Raw genomic sequence first — 22,814 nt, 5'->3', positions numbered from 1 at the left:
AAGATAGTACAGATTGCTCGGAAAAAGTTGCTGCTGAATCAATGGTCGACTCTTGGTGATCGTGGCGCAGAGTGAGAACGTGTCGCTTGCGGGGCGTAGGAAGATGTCAAAAAGCAAGCCAAATATGGTTTCGCTACGGGGGGTGTCCACACGGCACTTGAAGAACAACTTTGGTCCTACAGCTAGTGAGCATGCTAGCGTGACGTTTCTGTTGAGGAGACATACCGTAAACGTTAATACTTTCATACGACTCCCCACGGATAGGTTCTACTTCCGCGCCTCCATAAGATTTATCTTGATAGCTCGATTTCAAGAAGGCCAACATCGGCATGGAAATTCATGGAAGAGGCAGAGGTATCGAGCCTTCCTGTCTTCAGTATGACTCGTCAAATACATCCCTCTCTGGGTGCTTTAAATCTTCGTCTGATGTGTTCGACAACTCTATTCGGCTTCATTGCAAAAAAGGAGATAAATACCCGGTCTTGACGATAGTAGGCGTACAGCCCCTTGCTACTCTATGCCCGCTCCTGCATGCGTCGCAGAGGACGCGTCTGTAGGACAGGGGGGGCAGAGTCTCACGTTGGGGCCGTTCTTATGAAATACGATTAATGCGCACGCTACGTCGAGATTGTTGCTCACCTACCATGCATGCGAGGGACATGGCTAGCCAGTCCTCTTTGACCATATTGTCACTGCACAGCCGATGTTACTGTATCAGCAGATAGAACGGGAACATCGAGCGTACTGATCCACATGGTGCTTGACATTGCATAATCTTCCTCATAGCGACTGCCCATAAGCTGATGAGAATGTCGCACAAAGTCAATATCGAGCGTCGGCACAAGAAATAACGAGCGAGACAAATTCACCACGTCGAGCTCCTTGCATCAATCCTCAAGCGGTAGTATTAGACCAACTTTATGCCTGATTCCTGGGAACGCACGCATGATAACGTGCTGTCGTGTGCACAAATACACGCTCGTCGTCGCTGTTGTTAAAGTAGCCCCGCTTGGTCAACCCGAGCTCGTGCATCATGTCAATGAATGCGCCCTGCCGGACGACCTGCGCGATGTTCATTTTCAGTCCGAGTATTTGACACGAGAGTAGGTAGATGATGCCGCACCGACGGATTAATTGAAAACGGGCGGTAGTGCGTCTATGGGCAGGACATCCTCTAACACCGATTGAAAATATCAACCCAGCGAATGGACCAGACGGGGACTTACAGAGACCCATCATTAGGTTGCATCGCATCGTCGGCAGCAGCGCGAGGGACCGGGGTTCTCATTCGAGCGAGAACACGATGAGAGTGCAGGCTATGTACTGACGCTGCAAGGACATTATCACTATAGCTTTACCCTTGTTTTCTGAGCACACAAGAGGGGATGTAATGACCTCAATGAGGCCCTTCAGGAAATACAATCACCTTCGATTAGATCACATCGTTGGTGTACTTTCATCCGCTCTTCTGCGGCTCTTCCGACGTGTCCAGGTAGATCCTTGGATTAGTTGTACTGCAGATACTAGAGACATTCAACCTCTCAATACAAAATGGCATTGCATTGTCTAGTTAGAGCTCCAAGAGCCGCATGCACTTTCTAAGCTGGCCAGAAGTCGGACAAACATGTATAACTCACAGGCATCACTGGTTGGAAACATCCCAATACCACATCGGTTTCTCTGTGACGCCCAGCTCCTCTTGCAATATCTTAATCACCTCCTGCTCGTGCTCCTCTTCAAGCTGTTCCCAAAAGATGGAGTAGTTCGAATAAAGCACAACCATCCCATTGTAGCCGGCAATCCACGGTATAGCCCAGTGAAGACGGGCGTTGCACGCTACTTCCAGGCCATGGATAGCCTCGTAGACGATTGGCATGACCGAAAGGGAAGAAAGAGATACGCCGCGCTTGCGTGCGGCAGGCTCTAGGAGGTTCTTCTCGTTCGCGTAGGACCGAAGCTGGTCGAACTTGACCGCAATGCCGTACTGCAGTAGGGATGGCTTCGGTTTGATGTCCCTGCACAAGAAGGGGTTGTATTTGTCGGGAAGTTCGGTCGTAGAAGCGGGCAGGCGTTCCTTTGCTCTTTTCAACCACATCTAGAAATCAGAACGTCGATGATAGGACAACACTAACTTGAACGCGCCATAAGTGAGCACAAACCTCGCGCTCTGCTTCCAAGGCAGCGGGGGTCAACCTGTAACCAGAGCCGCCATCCGGTATAAGGTTCCCGTTCTCATCGCGTTCATACCAGGAGTAACCGTCCAAGGCGAGGGACATAATCTCGTGATGGAGCGCGTCGCGGTCACCGTGACACGGTCACGTGCAGGTATGGGCCTCCAGGCCTCACTTGAACGTTGCCCTATACTCCTATCGCATGTGGCCTTACGAAGATGGAACGATCTACGATGCCGGACAATGTCCACGGTAGTCTTTACTTGCGTCGGGAGATCATCATCAAGACTGCAAACTCGACTTTCCGGTGGGCCGTGGTCACGGTGCCGGTCGAATAACAATGTCTGGAAGACACTCAGTCTGTCTCTCTTGTGTCGAAGTATGACCATGGCTGATTAGCATTGAATACACAGCGACTAATCCAACGAGACAGCAGATTCGAGTGGCTGGGTCATTCAGAGCGTGGTGGTTGCGCGGCCATGATTGTGATTACACAGGCCGCCGGAGTGTGGACATCGGGTGAAGATCATGGCTCACTGCTCACAACACAGGCATGCTCTGGTCCTGACCGCTGAGGCTCATCCTGGCCGTATGTTTCCCAACCCACGATTGATCTGAGCGTGCGTCCCCGAATGTGCTAGCATTCTTTGCGATATCTGTCGTCAAGGTACCGTCAATAGGTAGATCTCCAGATTCGGGCTTCCAAAGTAAGTACGTTAGATACTTCTAAACTTTGTAACTCTGAGCGGCTCTCGGTCTTTGATACACAGCACGACAAATCGTCGGGTGTAACCAAATTGCAGCAAGTATCCGAATTGTCACTGTTCTTGGATGCTTGACCAAGCTCCCCTTTGGACCTCATCAAACATGGGTGGTAGACGAAAGAGGTAACGATTGGAGAGAAGGGTGAGGGGATCCTTCGTCCCTCTTCAGTATTCAGCATTCAGCTGGTGACTGAAGGTGCAGACAACCGCGTTTGTCTCAAAATCGGTACTTGAACGATCCGTCCGCAGGCGCCACGTTGATCCTCAGCGAACGCCACGGTTATATGTAGTGATGTGTGCCCCCCGCCGCCGTCTGTGATTGTGTATGATCCAATGTATGCCATTGGTCACCTTTCTTATATTTGCCGTGTTGATGACATCCCGACATTATCGTGCAGTGCTCGGGTGATAAGTCATGAATCAACGCCGCACTCCTACCAGAAGACTTCTATGGGCAAACATGCTCCATGAAGGCATTTGCACGTAGTGCCACGATGAGCACCACGTCCAGCGTGCTGGTGTCGTGATGGGTGCACGCTCACTTTGTTATTCCAGGGATGGATTCCGTCGCACGGCAAATCCGAGTCAGGTTTCATCATGATGATCCATCGACCGCTGACCTGCGCCATTCAAGGCGCGTAACCTCCGAGTGCACGTATTGTCTTCGCCATACTGCTGTCGAGTGGGTGCCCTCGCATTAAGTCGACAAGCCAAGGGGGTAGAGAGTTTACAGAGTCTATACCCACAAAGACTCATCATTTGGCCGCAGGTGACATATGCAGTTACACACAACAGATATCGCCTCAGACTTCTGTGCCCTTCTCGATCACATCCTGCTAGAACCCTGTCGAATGAATTAAGAGCTCTCTTCGATACTTCGCGATCTTGTACGCATGCTTCATCCGGTCAGTCTGCATCCAGCGTAGACGCCACTGCGTAGCATTGCACTTGCAACGCGACGAGAAATCCTCCTCGACAGTGCTTCACTCAGACCTCCTGGAGGCCTCATGCTCACCACTCTCCTCAAATACTGCCCAAGTCTGAGGAAATCCGGAAGATCGACAAAACTAAGGTATGGTCAATTGGTCGGTATAATGCAACACAAAGCAAAGCGGATAAGCTGCAGACGGAAGGATGTGAGGGATTATGTTGAACAGACAGCAATGTGGACGAAAACGGAAGGGCTGGAGTAAGAATCGTTGGAATACTACATGGTGGGCATAGGCATACTCCTCGATAACGAACACGACGATGCGAAGGACGCGAAGGATGCGGACGATGTAAAAGATATCACAAAAAGATGAGACACGTGAATGACAATGATCGGCTACGCCGCGATTCTACCAAGGCATGCCCTTTGAGAAGGCCAGAAAGCAGACAAAATGTATGACTCACAAGTATCACTGGTTGGAAATATCCCAATACCACATCGGTTTCTCTGTGACACCCAGCTCCTCCTGCAATATCTTGATTACCTCCTGCTCGTGCTCCTCCTCGAGTTGCTCCCAAAACATTGTGTAGTTCGAATAAAGAGCAATCATCCCATTGTAGTCAGGAACCCATGGTATAGACCAATGAAGACGGGCGTTGCACGCCACTTCCAGGGTCTCAATAACGTCGGAGATGATGGACATGTCTGAAAGGGAGGTAAGGGCTACGCCGCGCTTGCACGCGGCAGGTTCTAGGAGGTTCTTCTGCTTCGCGTAGGATAGGAGTTTGTCGAACTTGACTGCAATACCGTACTGTATCGAAGGCGGATCCGGACTACCGTCAGGGAGTGTCATGAAGTTGTATTTGTCGGGAAGTTCAGTAGTAGGGGCGGGTAGCCGCGCCTTCGCTCGTTTCAACCATATCTGCATCCATAGAAGGGTCAGAACGTCGATAATAGGACAACACTAGCGTGCCATATGAGCACAAACCTCGCGCTCTGCTTCCAAGGCAGCCCGGGTCAACTTGTAGCCCGTGCCGCCGTGAGGTATAAGGTCGCCATTATCGTCGCGTTCATAGCAGGAGTAGCGGTCGGAGGCGAGGGACGACATGATAGACGATTAGAACGAACTGAACGTTGTGAGGTCAAGCGCGAGAGTTTTGAGTCGCGCTAAAGCGACAGTCACGTGCATGACTGTATCGAAAGACATGGAGATTATGGGAGCTGGACCGGTACCGTGGTGTCGCTCACCAGCGTCACGGCAGCGTGCAGGTATGGAATCGTATTCATCCTCACAAAGCAATTGCCTCTCTTGATTCCACTAATCGCGTTTCTGTCTAGATTACCTATCCATAATGGCAGAATTGCATGACTCTCAGACCGTGAGGCTTCGTCCTGATGCACCTGATGCCCTCGAAGTCCTAAATCTATGGTATGGACAGAATATCCTGATTCAAGACACCAGTTTTTTCAACAAAGTTCGTGTTATGATTCGGCACGCATGGGCATTGCGTGAAGAAGAAAGTCCCTTGTACATGCTTTACTCCCATATCTTGACAGCTTTCTGCGAAACTGCTGGAGATCCGTTGGATGTCGATCGTGCACTAGGCTGCGAACCCCAGTCATCCTTCTCTGCACCGCCTGGTACAGATTTTGACCGTCGCATTCCAGATTTCACTGTCATGGTCGCCTTCCTCCAGGATTTGGCTGTCGTTAATCGTTTCAGTCCGTCATACAGATCCCCTGTACTCGGGTTCTGGGTTGAAGTGAAACCCCTTAACTGCGATGCAATTTGGATATCTGATGAGGCACAGCGGGAGGCACAAAGGGCTGTATGGTTGCATCTGGAACAGTTGAACCTGCAGGGACTATTTGCGTTCAGTCACTTTGCTGGTGACACATTCTACTGCATGCTTGTATTAGGCATATACTTCTCTGTCTTCAAGTACTCAAGGCCTGCCCATCTTCCTCATCCTACTCATCCACGCCATCCATCAGTATCACATCTGTCCCATCCCGATAGCAGCCAGGGACAGAAAAGGCCGAAGCGGAAACGGAGCCATGATGTGACTAGTCATAAGGCTCAGACGAATGCCAAACAGGCAATGGAACGGAAGGTCCTCAGTCGCTCTATTGATACACCAACAACACTCTACTACTGCGAGCCTATCGTTATTGAGGATGGAAAGGCTTTCAATCCCCTTTTCCAGAAGGCTCTGTGGGACATTGCAACATCAAGAGATATAGACATCCCTTTTCAGCCATCCTTCTTCACACCCCCACCGGGTGACTATCATGCCTCAGAAGCCTCTCTGGTATGGTTTTGTGCACTCATTTTATCAATACCTCTGCATGTCTAATTTGATGCCCTTTTTGTACACAGGAAATGGCTTATCAGGATTTTGACCAGTTCGATCGTGACAATGAGCAGAAGGAGCAATTCATTCGGGATGCAATTGACTCTGACTCTTCTACTGGAGAAGATACCTCCGGTAATTACTATAGCAGTGCACGCCCAAGTGACAGTGGCGCAACTCGTAGGACGCGTAGCCAGTCACGAGACGATGCACTCTCTGAGGCAGATCTGGATGCCTTAGACGATACTGACGATACCAATGACAACACCCACAGTAACATTGAGGATGCCATTCCGCTCGACTTTGATTTCAACCTTGATCGAGACGTCAATGATGGTGGTGATGGCAACAACAATAACAATGATGATGGTGATGACGACGACGACGATGACGAGGAGGAGGGGAACATGTGGCAATATCCGCGCGGAAGACTTGCTAGGGGCAGAGAGTCGAGACACTAGTCATTGTTCTGGTGGTGCGTGCTCCGTTAGTGTGATATCTTCCGTTATCTGATGCGGTTTTCAGTTTCCAATAGAGTGTACCTGCAGCGAGAATTATTCCCATAAAGTTATGTAAAAGACAGTACCATGAAGGTGAAAGCCGAAAGTAACCATTGGCTATGCGTGAGGTTACGGCCATCTTATCAATTTAACAAGTACTGTGTTTGACCCCGGTATAATCTGAGTCCGACTAGCTGAGGAGACGGCAAACAATGCTACTTAGCCTATAGTCTACAAATACCAACTATCAGTGTAACCGTAGCCAAATGCACTGATGATACTGCGAATACTGTACAGGTCCATAGGTATGTCTACCAATGGCGTCATTACTCTTCATGTACCCGAACAGGTCTTTCAGTGGATGAACGCCTTCCTCTCATATCGCCGAGATCACTTCATCTTTAGAGGATACCTGGTGCAGAGCGTGCCGCTCAGCGACAACTTGACCAGAATTCGGGATTCTCGAGAAGCTCCTTGCGCCTGCCCTTGAACGAAGACGACAGAGTAATCGGGTGAATGTTCGGAATGGTATGACACCGTCCTCAGCTGAAATAAATGTTGTAAGTCAGTGTAATGCGATAGCCAGACTCTACCGGGCTCAACGTCGCTGTACGGTGCGACGTAGACAGTACAGATTGTTCGGCAAAAGTTGCTGCTGAATCAATGGTCCACTCTTAGTTGTCGTGGCGCAGAGCGAGACCGTGTCGCTTGCGGGGCGTAGGAAGATGACAAAAAGCAAGCCAAATATGGTTTCGCTACGGGGGGTGTCCACACGGAACTTGAAGAACAACTGTGGTCCTACAGCTAGTGAGCATGCTAGCGTGACGTTTCTGTTGAGGAGACATACCGTAAACGTTAATACTTTCATACGACTCCCCACGGATAGGTTCTACTTCCGCGCCTCCGTACGATTTATCTTGACAGCTCGATTTCAAGAAGGCCAACATCGGCATGGGAATTCATGGAAGAGGCAGAGGTATCGAGCCTTCCTGTCTTCAGTATGATTCGTCAAATACATCCCTCTCTGGGTGCTTTAAATCTTCGTCTGATGTGTTCGACAAATCTATTCGGCTTCATTGCAAAAAAGGAGATAAATACCCGGTCTTGACGATAGTAGGCGTACAGCCCCTTGCTACTCTATGCCCGCTCCTGCATGCGTCGCGGAGAACGCGTCTGTACGACGAGGCGGGCAGAGTCTCGCGTCGGGGCCGTTCTTATGAAATACGATTAATGCGCACGCTACGTCGAGATGGTTGCTCACCTACCATGCATGTCGAGGGACATGGCTAGCCAGTCCTCTTTGACCATATTGTCACTGCGCAGCCGATGATACTGTATCAGCAAATAGAACGGGAACATCGAGCGTACTGATCCAAATGGCCCTTGACATAATGCATAGTCTTCCTCATAGCGACTGCCCATAAGCTGGTGAGAATGCCACACAAAGTCAATATCGAGCGTCGGCACAAGAAATAACGAGCGCGACAAATTCACCACGTCGAGCTCCTTGCATCAATCCTCAAGCGGTAGTATTAGACCAACTTTATGCCTGATTCCTGAGAACGCACACATGGTAACGCGCCGTCGTGTGCACAAATGCACGCTCGTCGTCGCTGTTGTTAAAGTAGCCCCGCTTGGTCAACCCGAGCTCGTGCATCATGTCAATGAATGCGCCCTGCCGGACGACCTGCGCGATGTTCATTTTCAGTCGGAGTACGTGACCCGAGAGCACGTAGATGATGCCGCACCGACCGGACTATTTGTATACGGGCGGTTGTCCGTTTAGAGGTTGGACATCCTCTAACACCGATTAAAAATATCAACCCAGTGAATGGACCAGACAGGGACTTACAGAGACCCTCCATTAGGTTGCATCACATTGTCGGCAGCAGCGCGAGGGACCGGAGTTCTCATTCGAGTGAGAACACGATGAGAGTCCAGGCTATGTACTGACGCTGCAAGGACATTATCACTATAGCTAGTTACCCTTGTTTTCTGAGCACACAGAGGGGATGTAATGAGCTCAATGAGGCCCTTCATGAAATACAATCACCTTCGATTAGATCACATTGTTGGTGTACTGGCATCCGCTCTTCTGCGGCTCTTCCGACGTGTCCAGGTAGATCCTTGGATTAGTTGTACTGCAGATACTAGAGACATTCCACCTCTCAATACAAAATGGCATTGCATTGTCTAGTTAGAGCTCCAAGAGCCGCATGCACTTTCTAAGTGGGCCAGAAGTCGGACAATCATGTATAACTCACAGGCATCACTGGTTGGAAATATCCCAATACCACATCGGTTTCACTGTGACGCCCAGCTCCTCTTGCAATATCTTAATCACCTCCTGCTCGTGCTCCTCTTCAAGCTGTTCCCAAAAGATGGAATAGTTCGAATACAGCGAAACCATTCCGTCATAATCCGGAACCCACGGTATAGCCCAATGAAGACGGGCATTGCACGCTACTTCCAGGCCATGGATAGCCTCGTAGACAATGGGCATGTCCGAAAGGGAAGAAAGAGGCACTCCGCGCTTGCGTGCGGCAGGTTCTAGGAGGTTCTTCTCGTTCGCGTAGGACCGAAGCTGGTCGAAGTTGACAGCAATGCCGTACTGCAGTACGGGTGGCTTCGGTTTGACGTCCTTGCGCAAGAAGGGATTGTATTTGTCGGGAAGTTCGGTCGTAGGAGTGGGCATACGTTCCTTCGCTCTTTTCAGGTATATCTGCATGCCAAGAAGTCAGAACGCCGACGATAGAGAACACTAGAGAACACTAAGGTGCCATAAGTGAGCACAAACCTCGCGCTCTGCCTCTACAGCTGCGGGGGTCAATTTGTAGCCCGTACCGCCGTCCGGTATAAGGTTTCCATTCTCGTCCCGTTCATACCAGGAATAGCGGTCGGCGGTAAGGGACATCGCAATTATTGATGGTTCTGAACGTTCGGCCTTTGGCAAGCGCGTCGCGTCACGGTCACGTGCAATGGGGGCCACCGAACGTCACGGTCGACGACGCGTACGTCATCAGTGTTGCTGTTTATAGTATGATCCCGTCCCCTCCCTCACTCATAGGGATCATTTTGTAGTCTTCCGTATGTCGCCTTCGAATGTCGACCGCGTGCACGCGTTGATCTTCAGTCGAGGGCGCGGATTGTCGACCAGAGTAGAGGGACCGCGCTCGGGAGAGCAGCAGGATAGAGGGCAGGGAGCTGGCCAGCGGACCGTAACTACCTGTGGACGGTGATCTCTTTCCATCATGCCCCAGTATCGATATTTATGACAGCCCCTTCCCTGTAGTGGCCCGAAGCTTTCGAAAGGTATTCTATATCGCGAATCGTGGAACATCCAGGTGGACAAGACGCGTAAAATCTTTCGTCAGGAGCCTATTGCATTTTGAGATTACGAAGATGTGCGGGAATCGGGATTTAGTGTGGAAGCTGACAACGATGAGTGACCGCAACGGCCGTCGATGACCCTGACTACAATGTCCCTCAGGCCGATATTCCCTTCGACCACACTCTTCTTGACCTGTCATGGCACAGTCATAGCTTCCTGCACCTATCACACTCCCCCTGCCGATGATACTCGTTCGACAGGAGTGTGTGGACGCAATGACGACTTTTGGGCAAGCTCAAGAGGCTGTCGTGTCGACTGGTCAGCCCGGTATTGGTGCGTAGCATATGGATTCAAGTGGAGATGGAACTGACCTATGCGACCAGGCAAGAGTCTGTTCCTCGTACACGCTTTGATCAAACGGCTCATGGAAGGCCTACCGACAATTTAATCGATCCCACCGAATACTATCTGTTTCGAAAGTCAGGCGCCTACCTAGTTTCTCTAATGGAGATGAATGTAAAGTTACATTCGATGATCAACAAAATGCACAAAAAGATATACCCGGAGGAGATTTTGATGTGCCTGTGCACGATGAAGGATGGATTCTATTTGACTCGAATGACGTTCAAGAGTCCCTGACGTGGAACAGTACGAACTTCTCGTCGCGAAGGTTGTCTTCTGTATTTCGCTGAAAGTCTCCAGAGACAAGGAATGGGCCGAACAAAAAGGGACTGCCATGTATGTCATGAACCTTGGTCCTGGGCCGAGATAAGTCCCGTAGCGTATGTGTGGCGCCGGTTTCGCAGCTGTGCCATGGATATGGCCAAATTCCGTTCTAGGCCACTACAGAAATTGACACCGCGCACTACTGAGGAACTCCGGGACGCCTATCGTCGATTTAGTCCGCCCTCCTTACGAATCCTATACCACGCAAACCTTCGGTAATACGAATACGGAATTCGAGAAACATTGCGAAAGTGTCAAGATCTCAGCCTTTTGTTCCCACAACGAGACACTGATTGGAATGACTTCATCAGCGATATAGCAATTATAGGGCTGGTACTGGAGGTGGGGTTTATCGACGGAAACACTCCAGCAAGATTGCCACTCCATACATCATGAGCATGGTTCACGAGGAGGCGCGGCCGCATCCGTTAGATCGGCCGTGCATTTAACCTACCGACACCTCTTGTCGGATACTCTCTCCAGAGTGGCGGCCGGGATTATCTTGGAAGGTATGACCCATGATCTCCTCAGCTGTACTACATCACACCATCGCTCCCTCAGAATTCTTCCGTGCAATGGCGACTCCACTTAGAGTTTCCATGACCTCATGATGACTTCGTGCGCGACCTTCGAAAATATCGACCAGATGTCCCGTAATCTGCGGCCGCGCATGTAGTACCGTCCGCTGCGGAGAAACTTTAAGCGTATCAATTATTTTGCGTCCATTGACGGGACGCTGGCCCTGTTCCAGTTCACCATCAGTCGGGACCACCCAGTCAAAGTCAAAGGACTCGAAAGCATTGTCGTCCTTCCTGTTTCGTGGCGGTGTAACGAGTTGATGTTAATTTTCGTGGTTCCTGAAGAACTTGAAGACGGATTTACACACCAACTATTCCAGCCGGCCTCGTCTCGAAAAAGGTAGGAACAAAAAGCGGAAAAATATGTGATAGAACTAAATAATTCAGGGAGAGCTGTTTCGGACTGCGTATGTAGGTGTTTTACTTTTGATGATTGCATTCCGTTGGCTGACGTCACCGTCCTTCGACTGATATATACGTAGTACGATATACCACAGAGGTCGGCCCGTTAGCAGACGATTCTCAGCGGCGTCTACTGCACACCAGAAGGGCAATGTCAACCAACCTGGATCGTCGAAAGCCTTGAGGTGTTCGCATCTGCGGACGTGAATACCGCTGACCAGCCTCCAGTGCGAAGGAAAATGGAGACATCGACGATGAATTCGCAAACTATGTAGGTGAGTGAATCCACTCGATGTCCACGACATGAGACACCCTTACGGGGGTTTTCTGGGCGTCGTCAGTTCGCATAGCGTTAGGCAAAACAAACTCCTGGATAAATGTTGGATACCCGAGCTGGACCTTCTACGGAGCCAGACTCACCTGCAGGTCTTAGTACGATGGTAAAAGAGACAAGAGTCGCTCGTAAGCTTCCTAGACGTTCTCGGGGTAAAGATATCCAGCCTTTGGAGGCTGCACCGCCGGACGCACACGAACCAGGTTCAGTACATACGCCTGCGGCGTCTCGTCTACTTGAGGGTTCTCTTCGCCCATCGACCAGACATCGTGGAAGAAGGACGAACCGCAGATCCGCCTAACGGTGGCTATGAATACGTCACTTGTCGAAACGATAGAACAAACCTGGGGGTCCTGTAAGAGGTGTGCAGATGAGTGCTGCGAGGCAGCCGGAGCTCGGGCGCGTGGGTGGGCAGGACCAAGTGAGCGATTCGCTCGAAACTCGCGGGAAAGTATGCGTGTTAACGTTCTCGCCAGGTAGAATATATATATTGATGCGCGATATGCTATTGGTAGAAGGATCAGAGGATGCGACAGAAAACAGGTGACGTATAACACTGTGAAGGCTCAAGGAGGTGAGAGTCATCCGTTTGCCGGGTGAAAAAAGCCAATCACCCGGAATCCGAGTGATGTTCGGGTACGGGTGATTTTCACCATGCTGAAAATCACCCATTAAATGGGTGAATTGCTTCATATTCAGAGTGAACATCACCCGGCGGTTGCCCGGAATGTAGTACTCGGAGAACTGGTGATTCTGTTCTAGATCACCCGTCGAACGGGGGAGTGTCAACCAAACAGCGAGTGATTTTACTGGTGATTTTCACCCAATCTGGCATCCACAGTGTAAGAGTCCGAGAAGGAGCGTTTTAGCAAGGAGCCGGCCCATCAGCAAAAGTCAACTTTTGCTTACCGGTACCGGTGTTATTCCCTTGATTAAGGAAAAATAAGAATGGAGACCTCCTTAAGGAGATAAGTGGAGGTAACCAAAAGTTGACTTTTGCTGACGGGGGGCGCCTCTCCCGGCTTCGCTTGGCGCCTATATCTACAGGCTCCTCTCCGAACTTAGCATTCTATGGCCTCGGGGTCGGTCAGTCAGACTGAGCACATACGACTACAGTGTGTTGAAATTGCATTCGTGGATGTAGGTAGGTGTATGCTCGAAGTCACTGGTAATGAATGATCAGGCTGAAGTCATAGCTCTCTCGTGGGCGGCGGGAAAAAGATCTATAGAACTATCATCTGATGAACAACGCGATGACGAAGCGGAAGTGGATGAGCAAGCACAGACCGAGCGAGCCCCACGTCCATGATATAAATGAGATTCCAATTCACCGACAGTACATTCACTTCTCCGAATCCCGCATCTATATCGATGGCCCCAGTTACTAACGGACGTCTCTTGTTCAATGAAATCCCGACGGGTGAGCTCTCTCACATGGCGAGTAATGGTAGAATTTACGGTGCGACATCGCAGGCTATCCGGAGCCTGGAAAGACCACTGTTTATGACACCTCCCAAACCATTGACCTAGAGAACGTCTCTCTCAGAGGGGGTTCGCTTGTAAAGGTACTCGTACTTTCAAGCGATCCATATTTGAGAGGAAGAATGCGGGACGTCACCATTCCGAGTTATTCGGTACGTCGTGCTCACTCTATATAAGCGTATGAGGCTGCATGTTGCGTCTGTCGTAGCCCGCCTTTCCTATAGGCGAACCGTGAGTGGTGAGGCGCTTTATGTGTTATGGTGTTTACTAATATGTGCTCCTACAGGCTCGACAATCACGGTATTGGTCTTGTTTTGCGTTCCGAAGATCCTACATTGAAAGCGGGGGATCACGTTTACGGAATCTTGCGTGAGCATATGCCTCTTGCGTTAGGGTCGCGCACTGAGGTCCAATCTGTGTAGCATTCGAGCAGTACACGATCCAAGAACGTGGTGCTCGGCTGCATGTTTTGAAGAACGAGGTAAAGATTCCCTGGTCGACGTATATCGGGGTATGCGGCATGCCTGGTCAGTGTGTCTTCTAGTATTTTTGGAGAAGCAAGTATAAACAACTTTTCCAGGTCAAACTGCTTACTGTGCCTGGAAAGAGTACGCACTTGCAAAGAAGGTAGCACCTTACCTCTCCCAGATTCAACAGGCATTGATTGTGAATTTCAGGGCGAGGTTGCGTTCGTCACGTCAGGCTCTGGTACGCCGCCTCTGTCATGTGCGTTACTGTGCATCATCCAATTGACGGCATCGTTCTTGCGTTGGCAGGACCTGTCGGAGCGTGAGTTCGCTATGTTTTGTTCCATCCGCAACATTGATCATTGACGGCGACGCGTCGTAGCACCGTTATCCAGCTCGCGAAGGCCGAAGGCCTCAAAGTCATCGCATCTGCAGGCTCTGACGAGAAAGTAGCGTTCATACGCTCTATTGGTGCCGACGTCGCCTTCAATTATAAAAAGGAGTCTACGTTGGAAGTTTTACGGAAGGAGGGACCTATCAACGTGTATGTCTGCTTCGAAAGCTCTACCGCATGCCACTAACCAATAACGGCGATCCAGCTTCTGGGATAATGTAGGAGGCGAAACGCTTGAGGCGGCGATAGATACCGCTGCTGTAGGGGCTCGTTTCCTCGTAAGCCCCTTTCTAAATCCTGCACCGGCCAACGCTGACTTCCTCACAGATGTGTGGCTGCATCTCCGAGTACAACGGCCAGCCTCCCTATGCAGTCAAGAACCTGAGCCTCATTGTCGGAAAGCAGTTGAAAATTTCTGGGTTTATTGTCTTCAACTTGCTTGCGAAGTACGGGCAGCAATTCTACGCAGAAATTCCGAAGCGCGTGGCTAGTGGGGAAATCAAGTACCTGGAGGACGCCACGCGCGGCCTCGAGAATGCTGGGCAGGCCATCCTAGACGTACAGAAGGGTCTGAACAAGGGCAAAAAGGTGATCGTGGTAGCAGAGGCTTGAAGAGAAAGTTTTGATAGCTGAAGATTGGGAATTGCCGATGTATTACGTACATAGTCTAACGAATTGAATTTGCGTTCACGGTGGCTGCACTTTATATGCTCCCATCAAGCTGAATCAGGTTTGAAGTTTGGCCTTGGGAGTACGAGGTGACCAACGGCACACCACGCGCGATGAAGAGGAATTTTATCCAAGTGGGGGCGTCCTGTAAGGGATGTGCAGATGAGTTACGAGGCACCCGATTGAACGACCAAGTGCTCGATTCGCCGCACGAAACTTGGGGAAAGGTATGCATGTTAACGTTCGCACCAGGTAGAATATATATATTGCGCGATATGCTATTGGTAGAATCTGGGAGAAAGAAAACTACGATGAGCAAAAGGAAAAAGGAGATGGGACAGAAGGAGCGCTTAGTAAGCAGCCGGGAGTGTCCGGCCTCTCAAAGGCCGGCCCCTCCAGAGCCTGTACAGAGCCTGTAGGCTCTGCTATCACCTCCGGGAATGTTCGACGAGGATTGGTCAGGAGTAAACCGATACTTTGTTAGCAAACTACGGTCTTGTGTCTGACTGACCAACCGCGACTTTACAGTTGCAAGTGCATTAATATTCCTGGATGTAGGCACGTGTATGCTCGAAGTCACTGGTAATGAATGACTGAAGTCATAGCTCTCTCGGAGACCGCGGCTAAAAGATCTATAGAACTTTCATCCGATGAATAACGCGATGACGAAGCGGCGGTTGGATGAGCAAGCAGTGACCAAGCCCCACGCCCATGATATAAATGAGATTCCAATTCTCGTACATTCTCATCTTCGAATCCCGCATCTATATCGATGGCTCCAGTAACTAACGGACGTCTCTTGTTCAAAGAAATCCCGACCGGTGAGTTCTCTCCCATGGCGAGTTATTACTTTATTGGTGGAATTTACGGCGCGACATCGCAGGGTATCCCGTGCCCGGAAAGACCACCGTCTATGACACCTCCGAAACCATTGACTTAGAGAGCGTCTCTCTGAGAGGGGGGTCACTTGTAAAGGTACTCGTACTTTCAAGCGACCCCTACTTGAGAGGAAGAATGCGGGACGTCACCATTCCGAGTTATTCGGTACGTCGTGCTCACTCTATATAAGCGTATGAGGCTGCATGTTACGTCTGTCGCAGTCCGCCTTTCCTATAGGCAAACCGTGAGTGAGGCGTTTTATGTGTTATGGTGTTTACTAATATGTGTTCGTACAGGCTCGACAATCTCGGTGTTGGTGTGGTTTTGCGTTCCGAAGATCCTGCGTTTAAAGCGGGGGATCACGTTTACGGAACCTTGCGTGAGCATATGCTTCTTGCGTTAGGGTCGCGTACTGAGATTCAATCTGTGTAGCATTCGAGCAGTACACGATCCAAGGACGTGGTGCTCGGCTGCGTGTTTTGAAGAACGAGGTAAAGATTCCCTGGTCGACGTATATCGGGGTATGCGGCATGCCTGGTCAGTGTGTCTTCTAGTATTTTTGGAGAAGCAAGTATAAACAACTTTTCCAGGTCAAACTGCTTACTGTGCCTGGAAAGAGTACGCATTTGCAAAGAAGGTAGCATCTTACCTCTCCTAGATTCAACAGGCGTTGATTGTGAATTTCAGGGTGAGGTTGTGTTCGTCACGTCAGGCTCTGGTACGCCGCCTCTGTCATGTGCGTTACTGTGCATCGTCAAACTGACATCGTTCTTGCGTTGGCAGGACCTGTCGGAGCGTGAGTTGACTATGTTTTGATCCGCAACAGTGATCATTGACGATGATGCGTTGTAGCACCGTTATCCAGCTCGCGAAGGCCGAAGGCCTCAAAGTCATCGCATCTGCAGGCTCTGACGAGAAAGTAGCGTTCATACGCTCTATTGGTGCCGACGTCGCCTTCAATTATAAAAAGGAGTCTACGTTGGAAGTTTTGCGGAAGGAGGGACCTATCGACATGTATGTCTGCTTCGGAAGCTCTACCGCATGCCACTAACTAATAACGGTGATCCAGCTACTGGGATAATGTAGGAGGCGAAACGCTTGAGGCGGCGATAGATACCGCTACTGTGGGAGCTCGTTTCCTCGTAAGCACCTTCCTAAATCCTGCACCGGCGAACGCTGAGTTTCTCACAGGTGTGTGGCTGCATCTCCGAGTACAACGGCCAGCCTCCCTATCATGTCAAGAACCTGAACCTCATTTTCGCAAAGGAGTTGAAAATTTCTGGGTTCATTATCTTCAATATTCTTGCGAAGTATGAGGAGCAATTCTACGCAGAAATTCCGAAGCGCGTGGCCAGTGGGGAAATCAAGTACCTGGAGGACGTCACGCGCGGTCTCGAGAATGCTGGGCAGGCCATCTTAGACGTACAGAAGGGTTTGAACAAGGGCAAAAAGGTGATCGTGGTAGCAGAGGCCTGAAGAGAACATTTAGAAAGCTGAAGATTGGGAGTTGCCGATGTATTAGATAGTCTAACGAAGTGAATTGCGTTCACGGTGGCTGCACTTTACTCGGAGCCCGAGGTGACCAACGACACACCAACACACATTGTTCAGAAAACTACATTATCTACTCAAGTATATCTTCCGTTATGTCTTGCTCAAACGCCAGATTGTTCCTTCCCCTCATCCCGCCTCAAAAGAGCCCCTGCCGTCTGGTCTCGGACGCCCTTCACGAATTGAAAGGCATCCGTTCCGCCCGTACCCTTCAACTGTTTTTCCTGTAGTGCATTAGCCCGCTTAGATGGGCTGAGAATGTACAACGCCACGATTCGGACATGTTCGTCGCGGAACACCTTCAGCGCAGTCACAACGAAGTTGTAAGCGTCTAGCAACTTTTCGTCGCCCGCTGACTCAACGAAAGCGCGGAGCGGGCGTGGATTGGAAGAAAGGTGATGCAGGAAAGCGCGGTGGTGGCGCGGCATGTAGGACTGCATACGAATCAGGAAGGGCACCGCGGTGGATGCCGGTGCAGAACCGAGCGAGGCGGTGGATGCCGATGTCGAGGGAACATATGACGAGGTGGCCTTGGAAGCGGCCGGAGTGTCGAGGAAGTTGGAATGCGAATACTTGTCGACGCCAAAGAAGATGTCCAGAGCATGGATCAACGAGCTTTGACCAGCGCTTGGACCAGACAGCTCGGTGGGCTTCTTGAGTTCGGGATCGAGCTCCAGACCTTCAAACTCCCACTTCCTCTTCTTCGTGTCCGAGTCTGTTCCTCTAAACCATGGTCGGATGACGTTGTAGAAGATCTCCGGGTCACATCCGTCCCGCACCGCACCCAAGATCTTTGTCAGATCTGCGATGACGTCCGCGATGGCACGAAGGTAGGTGGCGATGCGGCGCATGGCGATCGTGTCACCCACGAAGACTTCATCCATTACTGAGCTCATCAAACTGAGCGCTTCGACTCCGCGAAGCTCAATACGAGCAGAAGCAAGATAAAATTCCTCTTCATCGCGAGTGCCGGTGAAGAGGGTCAGACAACGCAAGTTGTCCAGGGCGGGTGGACGCGTAGCTAATGCCGGAGACGGAGGTATCTTGAATGCCCAATTATACAGGACATCGTCGGAGTATGTGAGGACTGGCGGCAACTGCAGTTGCGCGGACACCTGAAGGAGTGGCACAGTGAGAGGTGGAGGAATACGAATCGTTGACAACGACAACGGCGTTGTGTGGACGTAGAAGTGCATGATCCATACGAGAACGTGGTGTGCTCGACGAAGGAGTACCTCAGAGCCCTTCAACTCATCTATAGCGAGGATAGGAAGCTACCAAAATTTGACCATTAATGCCAGAATCAACAATGACATGGGACTGACGCACCTCTCGAACATGAGTCTGCCATCGATCCGCACGGGCCTCGTCGTCCGCAGTCAGACCGACTTTGTCTGAGAGTTGCAATCCACTAGCTTGGGCGTCGTCTAACGTTGCCTCCCACGGTTCCCATTGTCCAGGAAGACGAGTCAGAGGTGGCTCGGGAGGCATAAAACCAGTGCGGGTATCGACATCGAAATCGTGCGCTGCAAGAGTAGATGTATCCGGCGTACCCCCTTCCGCCAGACCATGATCCGGGCGTGGGAGCGCCAGAAAATGGTCAGGGGTTAAAAAATTTAGAGGATGCATGTTATCCGCCATGGAAGGCGAGTGAATGTAGGAGACAAGTTAGTAAATGAGGGAAGGAGATCAGTGCCAACATGAGTCGGCCCATTGGACTTTTGACCGAGCAGGACCAGGCGGAATCTGGACGCTGGCAAATTAGTGAGCACAGATCTGTATCGCACGATCTACCCGATCTCCGACACTCTCGTCACTCCTTATCACGTGCTCCCGTCACCCAGTCGCGATCTCGCATTAATCTTCGTAATTTGGTGCATTTGCTACATATGTCGTGGGTGCAGTAGAAGCGCCGTCTGTCCCTGAACGCCCGTGGCTGAGAAATGCGTCTGAGTTCCTAATCACCATTCCCCGTTAGCGTGTTTAGGAATTTACAACGTCATGCAGAACAAGGTCACTGGGACAGGGTGCGCATGATAATTTACAGTATAACACACCATAGGATGTCACACTGAGATCCGCAGAGGCGCTTGCTTTTCCTGCCGAAAGAAGCGTATTCATCAGCAGAAAGGCACACCTCTTCGGATCAAGTATACACGATGCCGGATGCCGCAAGCATGACGTAGTACATTCCATTAACAACATATGTGGAGGGAGTGCAACGTTGAATTTGAGACATCGATGATGATCCTTGCATGGTAAATGACTTCTGATCCGAAAGTAGCCTATGCAAGTGAGCTCGCGTCAGGCACGGACGATCAAAGTTCACACACTGCGCTTTGGACCGACATTGTTCAGGGATGAGCCACGGATTGCTGAGCCGAACTATGGACTCTGTGTAGGGGGTCCATTAGATGTGACAGCAACGGTCACTACTAAGGAGGGGCCGAAGCGCATTGGCAGCTTGAAAAGCCCCATGATCAATAATAATGACGAGGATGACAAGCAAGCAATGAGCAAGAGTAGTACTTCAACAAACGTACCCGTCTGCGCGGCAGTCTTTCATGAGTGCAGCAACGGTGAGACAGGCGGTGCGAGCAAGACATGTATCTCGTTGTGCAGGTCAAGTCTAACGTGAGCATGTCGGGAGGGAGGATTGTCCAGTGGGACCAAGTAGCCATTGTTGGGAGGCACGAGTATCCGTGGCATCAGATAGACTACACAATGCGACGACGACACGAGCGGATGGATGAGTAGAATATGGTGAGTGGCAGTCCATGACAGGCTTTAGTCGGATAAACCTCGCAAGATGAGTCGACGTTGCATACCTAAGTCTGAAGCTCAGCCTCGCGGTGAGTAGGTGTAAGTGGTGGTCTTATATAAACTCCAACCAGCGATCGTGGATGTGTAGCGCTCAATGTCGGAGGAACAGATTGATCGGGAACAATGCTGAATGTTAAGAGACAAAGGGGTCATACACAGGGAACTCCCCGGCATCTTGTGGAATCAGGCGAGGTCGTTTGATTGCATCCGAACTATGTGGAAACTTTGTCAAGCAATGATACATTGGTCAAAATCGAGGTGCAGCCCAGGTCCAAACATTCTAGAATGGATGAATACAGGGGTATTAAATTGTATCATCCAGTTCCGTGTTATCTTCTTCCTTGCCTGAAGATACTCCTGGCAGCATTGAGATCCAAATGTACGATGGACGATCTTGTACACCCAATCAACACCTAATCGTCAGCAAGGATAACTTCACAGCTGTCCAGCCGTCGACCGACGACAAGCAGGCATCGAAGGTGTGTTCTGCGCAAGCTACATGCTCTTCAGCAGGTACGTACCCGGGCCCACTGCGCAACCATAACTTATCAGTGCGACGTGGAGACTAATGACGATCTCTCCATTCCCGATCTCATAGAACCCACCTGAAACTTCAATGCAACACAATAACAGTGAGAGTTCCCCCTATGACCAAGTTACATTGCAACCGCCGCATGAGGGGCCCAGCTGTCCGAGACGAACAGCCGATCACGAATTGAGCCACATGGAATTAAACTTGAACAAAAGGCTTTTGTTCTACACGTCGCATACGAGATGCCTGCTGTTGGTAGGGCCTTTTGTGTGACGGAGGCAAGAGGAAAATTCCATGTTCAAGAATATCGCGCAGACAATAAAGCACGGAACGGTGCCAACGCGTGAAGTGTGAAAACAAAAAGACAAGACTGACATCTGCGATCTCGATGTCCCAATCAGGAAGTAGTGGCGTGTCTTCCTCCTCCATCACAATTACCTGGGACTGTGCCCGTACGCAACATTTCCAAACCATGGTCTCTCCTATACCACCGCGAACGTATAAAATACCTGCAACAATGACTCGAACATCACCAGTCTCCGCTGTTTCCAACACAACGCGATCGCCACAGAAATGGCTCCGACATACACTCACCCCGCTGCCGCCAACTATCACAGTCCCCCGAGCCATGCGCCTTCCAAACCACGCGGCGCTAGAGTCTGCGACCAGTGTGGCACATTTGAGCAACCATCTACCGGCAGATTCAGACTCTGTGGTGGATGCGTAAGTCAATCTTACATCTTTTCTGAGATCTTGTTCTCAGACCTGTTCTCACTCTTTAGATGGTTACCCAGTACTGTGTGAGTCACAACGCATCTTGGAGTCACTAGCGACAACTAAAGCCCTTGTAGTCTCAAGAATGCCAAAAGGCGCACTGGCCTTCCCATAAGACTATCTGTCAGCATACTGCCTCGACAGTTGCGGCGGTAAAAGAGCCTGGAGCTCATGACGATAACCTCGCCAAGAACCTCAGAAGGTTTTGCTCCTCATACGCTGAGCTCCTTGGCTGGGCGGGCTTCCAGGCGCTGCAGTTGAAACGCCTCCCATCCAACCTCCGTCACAAAGCCTTGATGATTGAGATCGAGTACCACCAGTCGGCTTCGGATCCTCTTCGTCGGTTAGTCTGCTGTACCTTGTAATCTTCTAGTGTCAGCGCGACTGATCGGTACCTGCAGATTCTCTGTCAAGGGCACCCAAATTATCCCCCGATCATATGTTGCCGACAACGATCCCGTCGTTGGCTCAGATATATTACGCCGCGAAGAGCGCTGTCGCAAGATGGGTGGCATCGGGACCGCCGTCATTGTTATCCAATGCAGCGATGTCAACCAGGTGATGCCCGTCGAGGTTGATGCGCCCAGCAAAATCTCGTGGGACACCCGCGATGATTGGGCGGATGTACTACGGCACTTCGTTGAGTCTGGGCGGACAGACTTTAAGCCAATATCAACAACACCACGGGGGTAAGCCTCTAACCTGGTGATCTGAGATCAGTTGTTGACTCGACTTCCTTTCCAGGATTGTGTACGGATAAGCGTTCTTTGCTACCTGCCGATCTCTCCCTCCCGACGTTGATCGTCGCTTCGTGGATGCTACGTCCTCTAGCTCGTTCTTCACAGTCCTCGTGTATTCAAGTCTTGTCACATGCTCTGTATTGCGTATACCATTTCTCGTCGCTGTTCTGTATGCTCGTTCCCCCGCATTATGCACCTCAATTCCTCGAGTCTTCATGTTTGTGTAGCACACGTACTGTGTATTGACCAATGATACGACGTAGTCGTCCAACCTCTTACAATTTTGTAATGCTATGAGACGTTAACAACCAACTTGAACTAAGCACAGATTACAAAGGCACGACAGCGACCCATTGCGTTGCACCTGGTTCTCTCATTTCGTAGCTGGATTCGAGACAAAATAGTTTACTTC

General features: G+C 50.5%; 9 protein-coding genes across 9 annotated transcripts; 4 read left to right on the top strand and 5 right to left on the bottom strand.

The window, feature by feature from the left end:
• Positions 1–1,642: 1,642 nt before the first annotated feature.
• On the bottom strand, positions 1,643–2,276 carry SCP_1202870 (hypothetical protein; the record flags this gene model as incomplete). Its single annotated transcript, XM_027763170.1, has 2 exons — positions 1,643–2,095; positions 2,160–2,276. 2 exons carry the CDS (start codon positions 2,274–2,276, stop codon positions 1,643–1,645), a joined length of 570 nt encoding a protein of 189 aa, XP_027618971.1.
• Positions 2,277–4,335: 2,059 nt separating this feature from the next.
• On the bottom strand, positions 4,336–4,974 carry SCP_1202860 (hypothetical protein; the record flags this gene model as incomplete). The annotated part of the gene is made up of 2 exons (XM_027763169.1): positions 4,336–4,788; positions 4,855–4,974. 2 exons carry the CDS (start codon positions 4,972–4,974, stop codon positions 4,336–4,338), a joined length of 573 nt encoding a protein of 190 aa, XP_027618970.1.
• Positions 4,975–5,218: 244 nt separating this feature from the next.
• On the top strand, positions 5,219–6,681 carry SCP_1202850 (hypothetical protein; the record flags this gene model as incomplete). The annotated part of the gene is made up of 3 exons (XM_027763168.1): positions 5,219–5,245; positions 5,306–6,178; positions 6,247–6,681. 3 exons carry the CDS (start codon positions 5,219–5,221, stop codon positions 6,679–6,681), a joined length of 1,335 nt encoding a protein of 444 aa, XP_027618969.1.
• A 1,176-nt stretch (positions 6,682–7,857) lies between these two features.
• Positions 7,858–8,422, bottom strand: SCP_1202840 (hypothetical protein; the record flags this gene model as incomplete). Its single annotated transcript, XM_027763167.1, has 3 exons — positions 7,858–7,933; positions 7,982–8,226; positions 8,291–8,422. The coding sequence occupies 3 exons, from the start codon at positions 8,420–8,422 to the stop codon at positions 7,858–7,860; spliced, it is 453 nt and encodes a 150-aa protein (XP_027618968.1).
• Positions 8,423–8,989: 567 nt separating this feature from the next.
• SCP_1202830 (hypothetical protein) lies at positions 8,990–9,634 on the bottom strand (the record flags this gene model as incomplete). The annotated part of the gene is made up of 2 exons (XM_027763166.1): positions 8,990–9,442; positions 9,518–9,634. The coding sequence occupies 2 exons, from the start codon at positions 9,632–9,634 to the stop codon at positions 8,990–8,992; spliced, it is 570 nt and encodes a 189-aa protein (XP_027618967.1).
• Positions 9,635–13,462: 3,828 nt separating this feature from the next.
• Positions 13,463–15,046, top strand: SCP_1202820 (Zinc-type alcohol dehydrogenase-like protein; the record flags this gene model as incomplete). Its single annotated transcript, XM_027763165.1, has 11 exons — positions 13,463–13,511; positions 13,565–13,725; positions 13,782–13,804; positions 13,860–13,942; positions 13,996–14,100; positions 14,154–14,200; positions 14,251–14,281; positions 14,350–14,362; positions 14,423–14,584; positions 14,640–14,712; positions 14,762–15,046. 11 exons carry the CDS (start codon positions 13,463–13,465, stop codon positions 15,044–15,046), a joined length of 1,032 nt encoding a protein of 343 aa, XP_027618966.1.
• An 829-nt stretch (positions 15,047–15,875) lies between these two features.
• SCP_1202810 (Zinc-type alcohol dehydrogenase-like protein) lies at positions 15,876–17,458 on the top strand (the record flags this gene model as incomplete). The annotated part of the gene is made up of 11 exons (XM_027763164.1): positions 15,876–15,924; positions 15,987–16,147; positions 16,204–16,226; positions 16,279–16,361; positions 16,415–16,519; positions 16,573–16,619; positions 16,670–16,700; positions 16,766–16,778; positions 16,835–16,996; positions 17,052–17,124; positions 17,174–17,458. 11 exons carry the CDS (start codon positions 15,876–15,878, stop codon positions 17,456–17,458), a joined length of 1,032 nt encoding a protein of 343 aa, XP_027618965.1.
• Positions 17,459–17,637: 179 nt separating this feature from the next.
• On the bottom strand, positions 17,638–19,104 carry SCP_1202800 (Indoleamine 2,3-dioxygenase; the record flags this gene model as incomplete). The annotated part of the gene is made up of 3 exons (XM_027763163.1): positions 17,638–18,807; positions 18,863–19,012; positions 19,087–19,104. 3 exons carry the CDS (start codon positions 19,102–19,104, stop codon positions 17,638–17,640), a joined length of 1,338 nt encoding a protein of 445 aa, XP_027618964.1.
• A 2,357-nt stretch (positions 19,105–21,461) lies between these two features.
• On the top strand, positions 21,462–22,422 carry SCP_1202790 (predicted protein; the record flags this gene model as incomplete). Its single annotated transcript, XM_027763162.1, has 5 exons — positions 21,462–21,611; positions 21,671–21,688; positions 21,740–22,005; positions 22,064–22,351; positions 22,407–22,422. The coding sequence occupies 5 exons, from the start codon at positions 21,462–21,464 to the stop codon at positions 22,420–22,422; spliced, it is 738 nt and encodes a 245-aa protein (XP_027618963.1).
• Positions 22,423–22,814: the final 392 nt, after the last annotated feature.

The sequence above is a fragment of the Sparassis crispa genome (genome assembly GCF_003851025.1).
Source record: "Sparassis crispa DNA, contig_000010F, whole genome shotgun sequence".
In the NCBI taxonomy this organism is placed as follows: Eukaryota; Fungi; Basidiomycota; class Agaricomycetes; order Polyporales; family Sparassidaceae; genus Sparassis; species Sparassis crispa.
The sequence above is the reverse complement of the archived record's forward strand: the minus strand, read 5'-3'. Positions and strand labels throughout refer to the sequence as shown.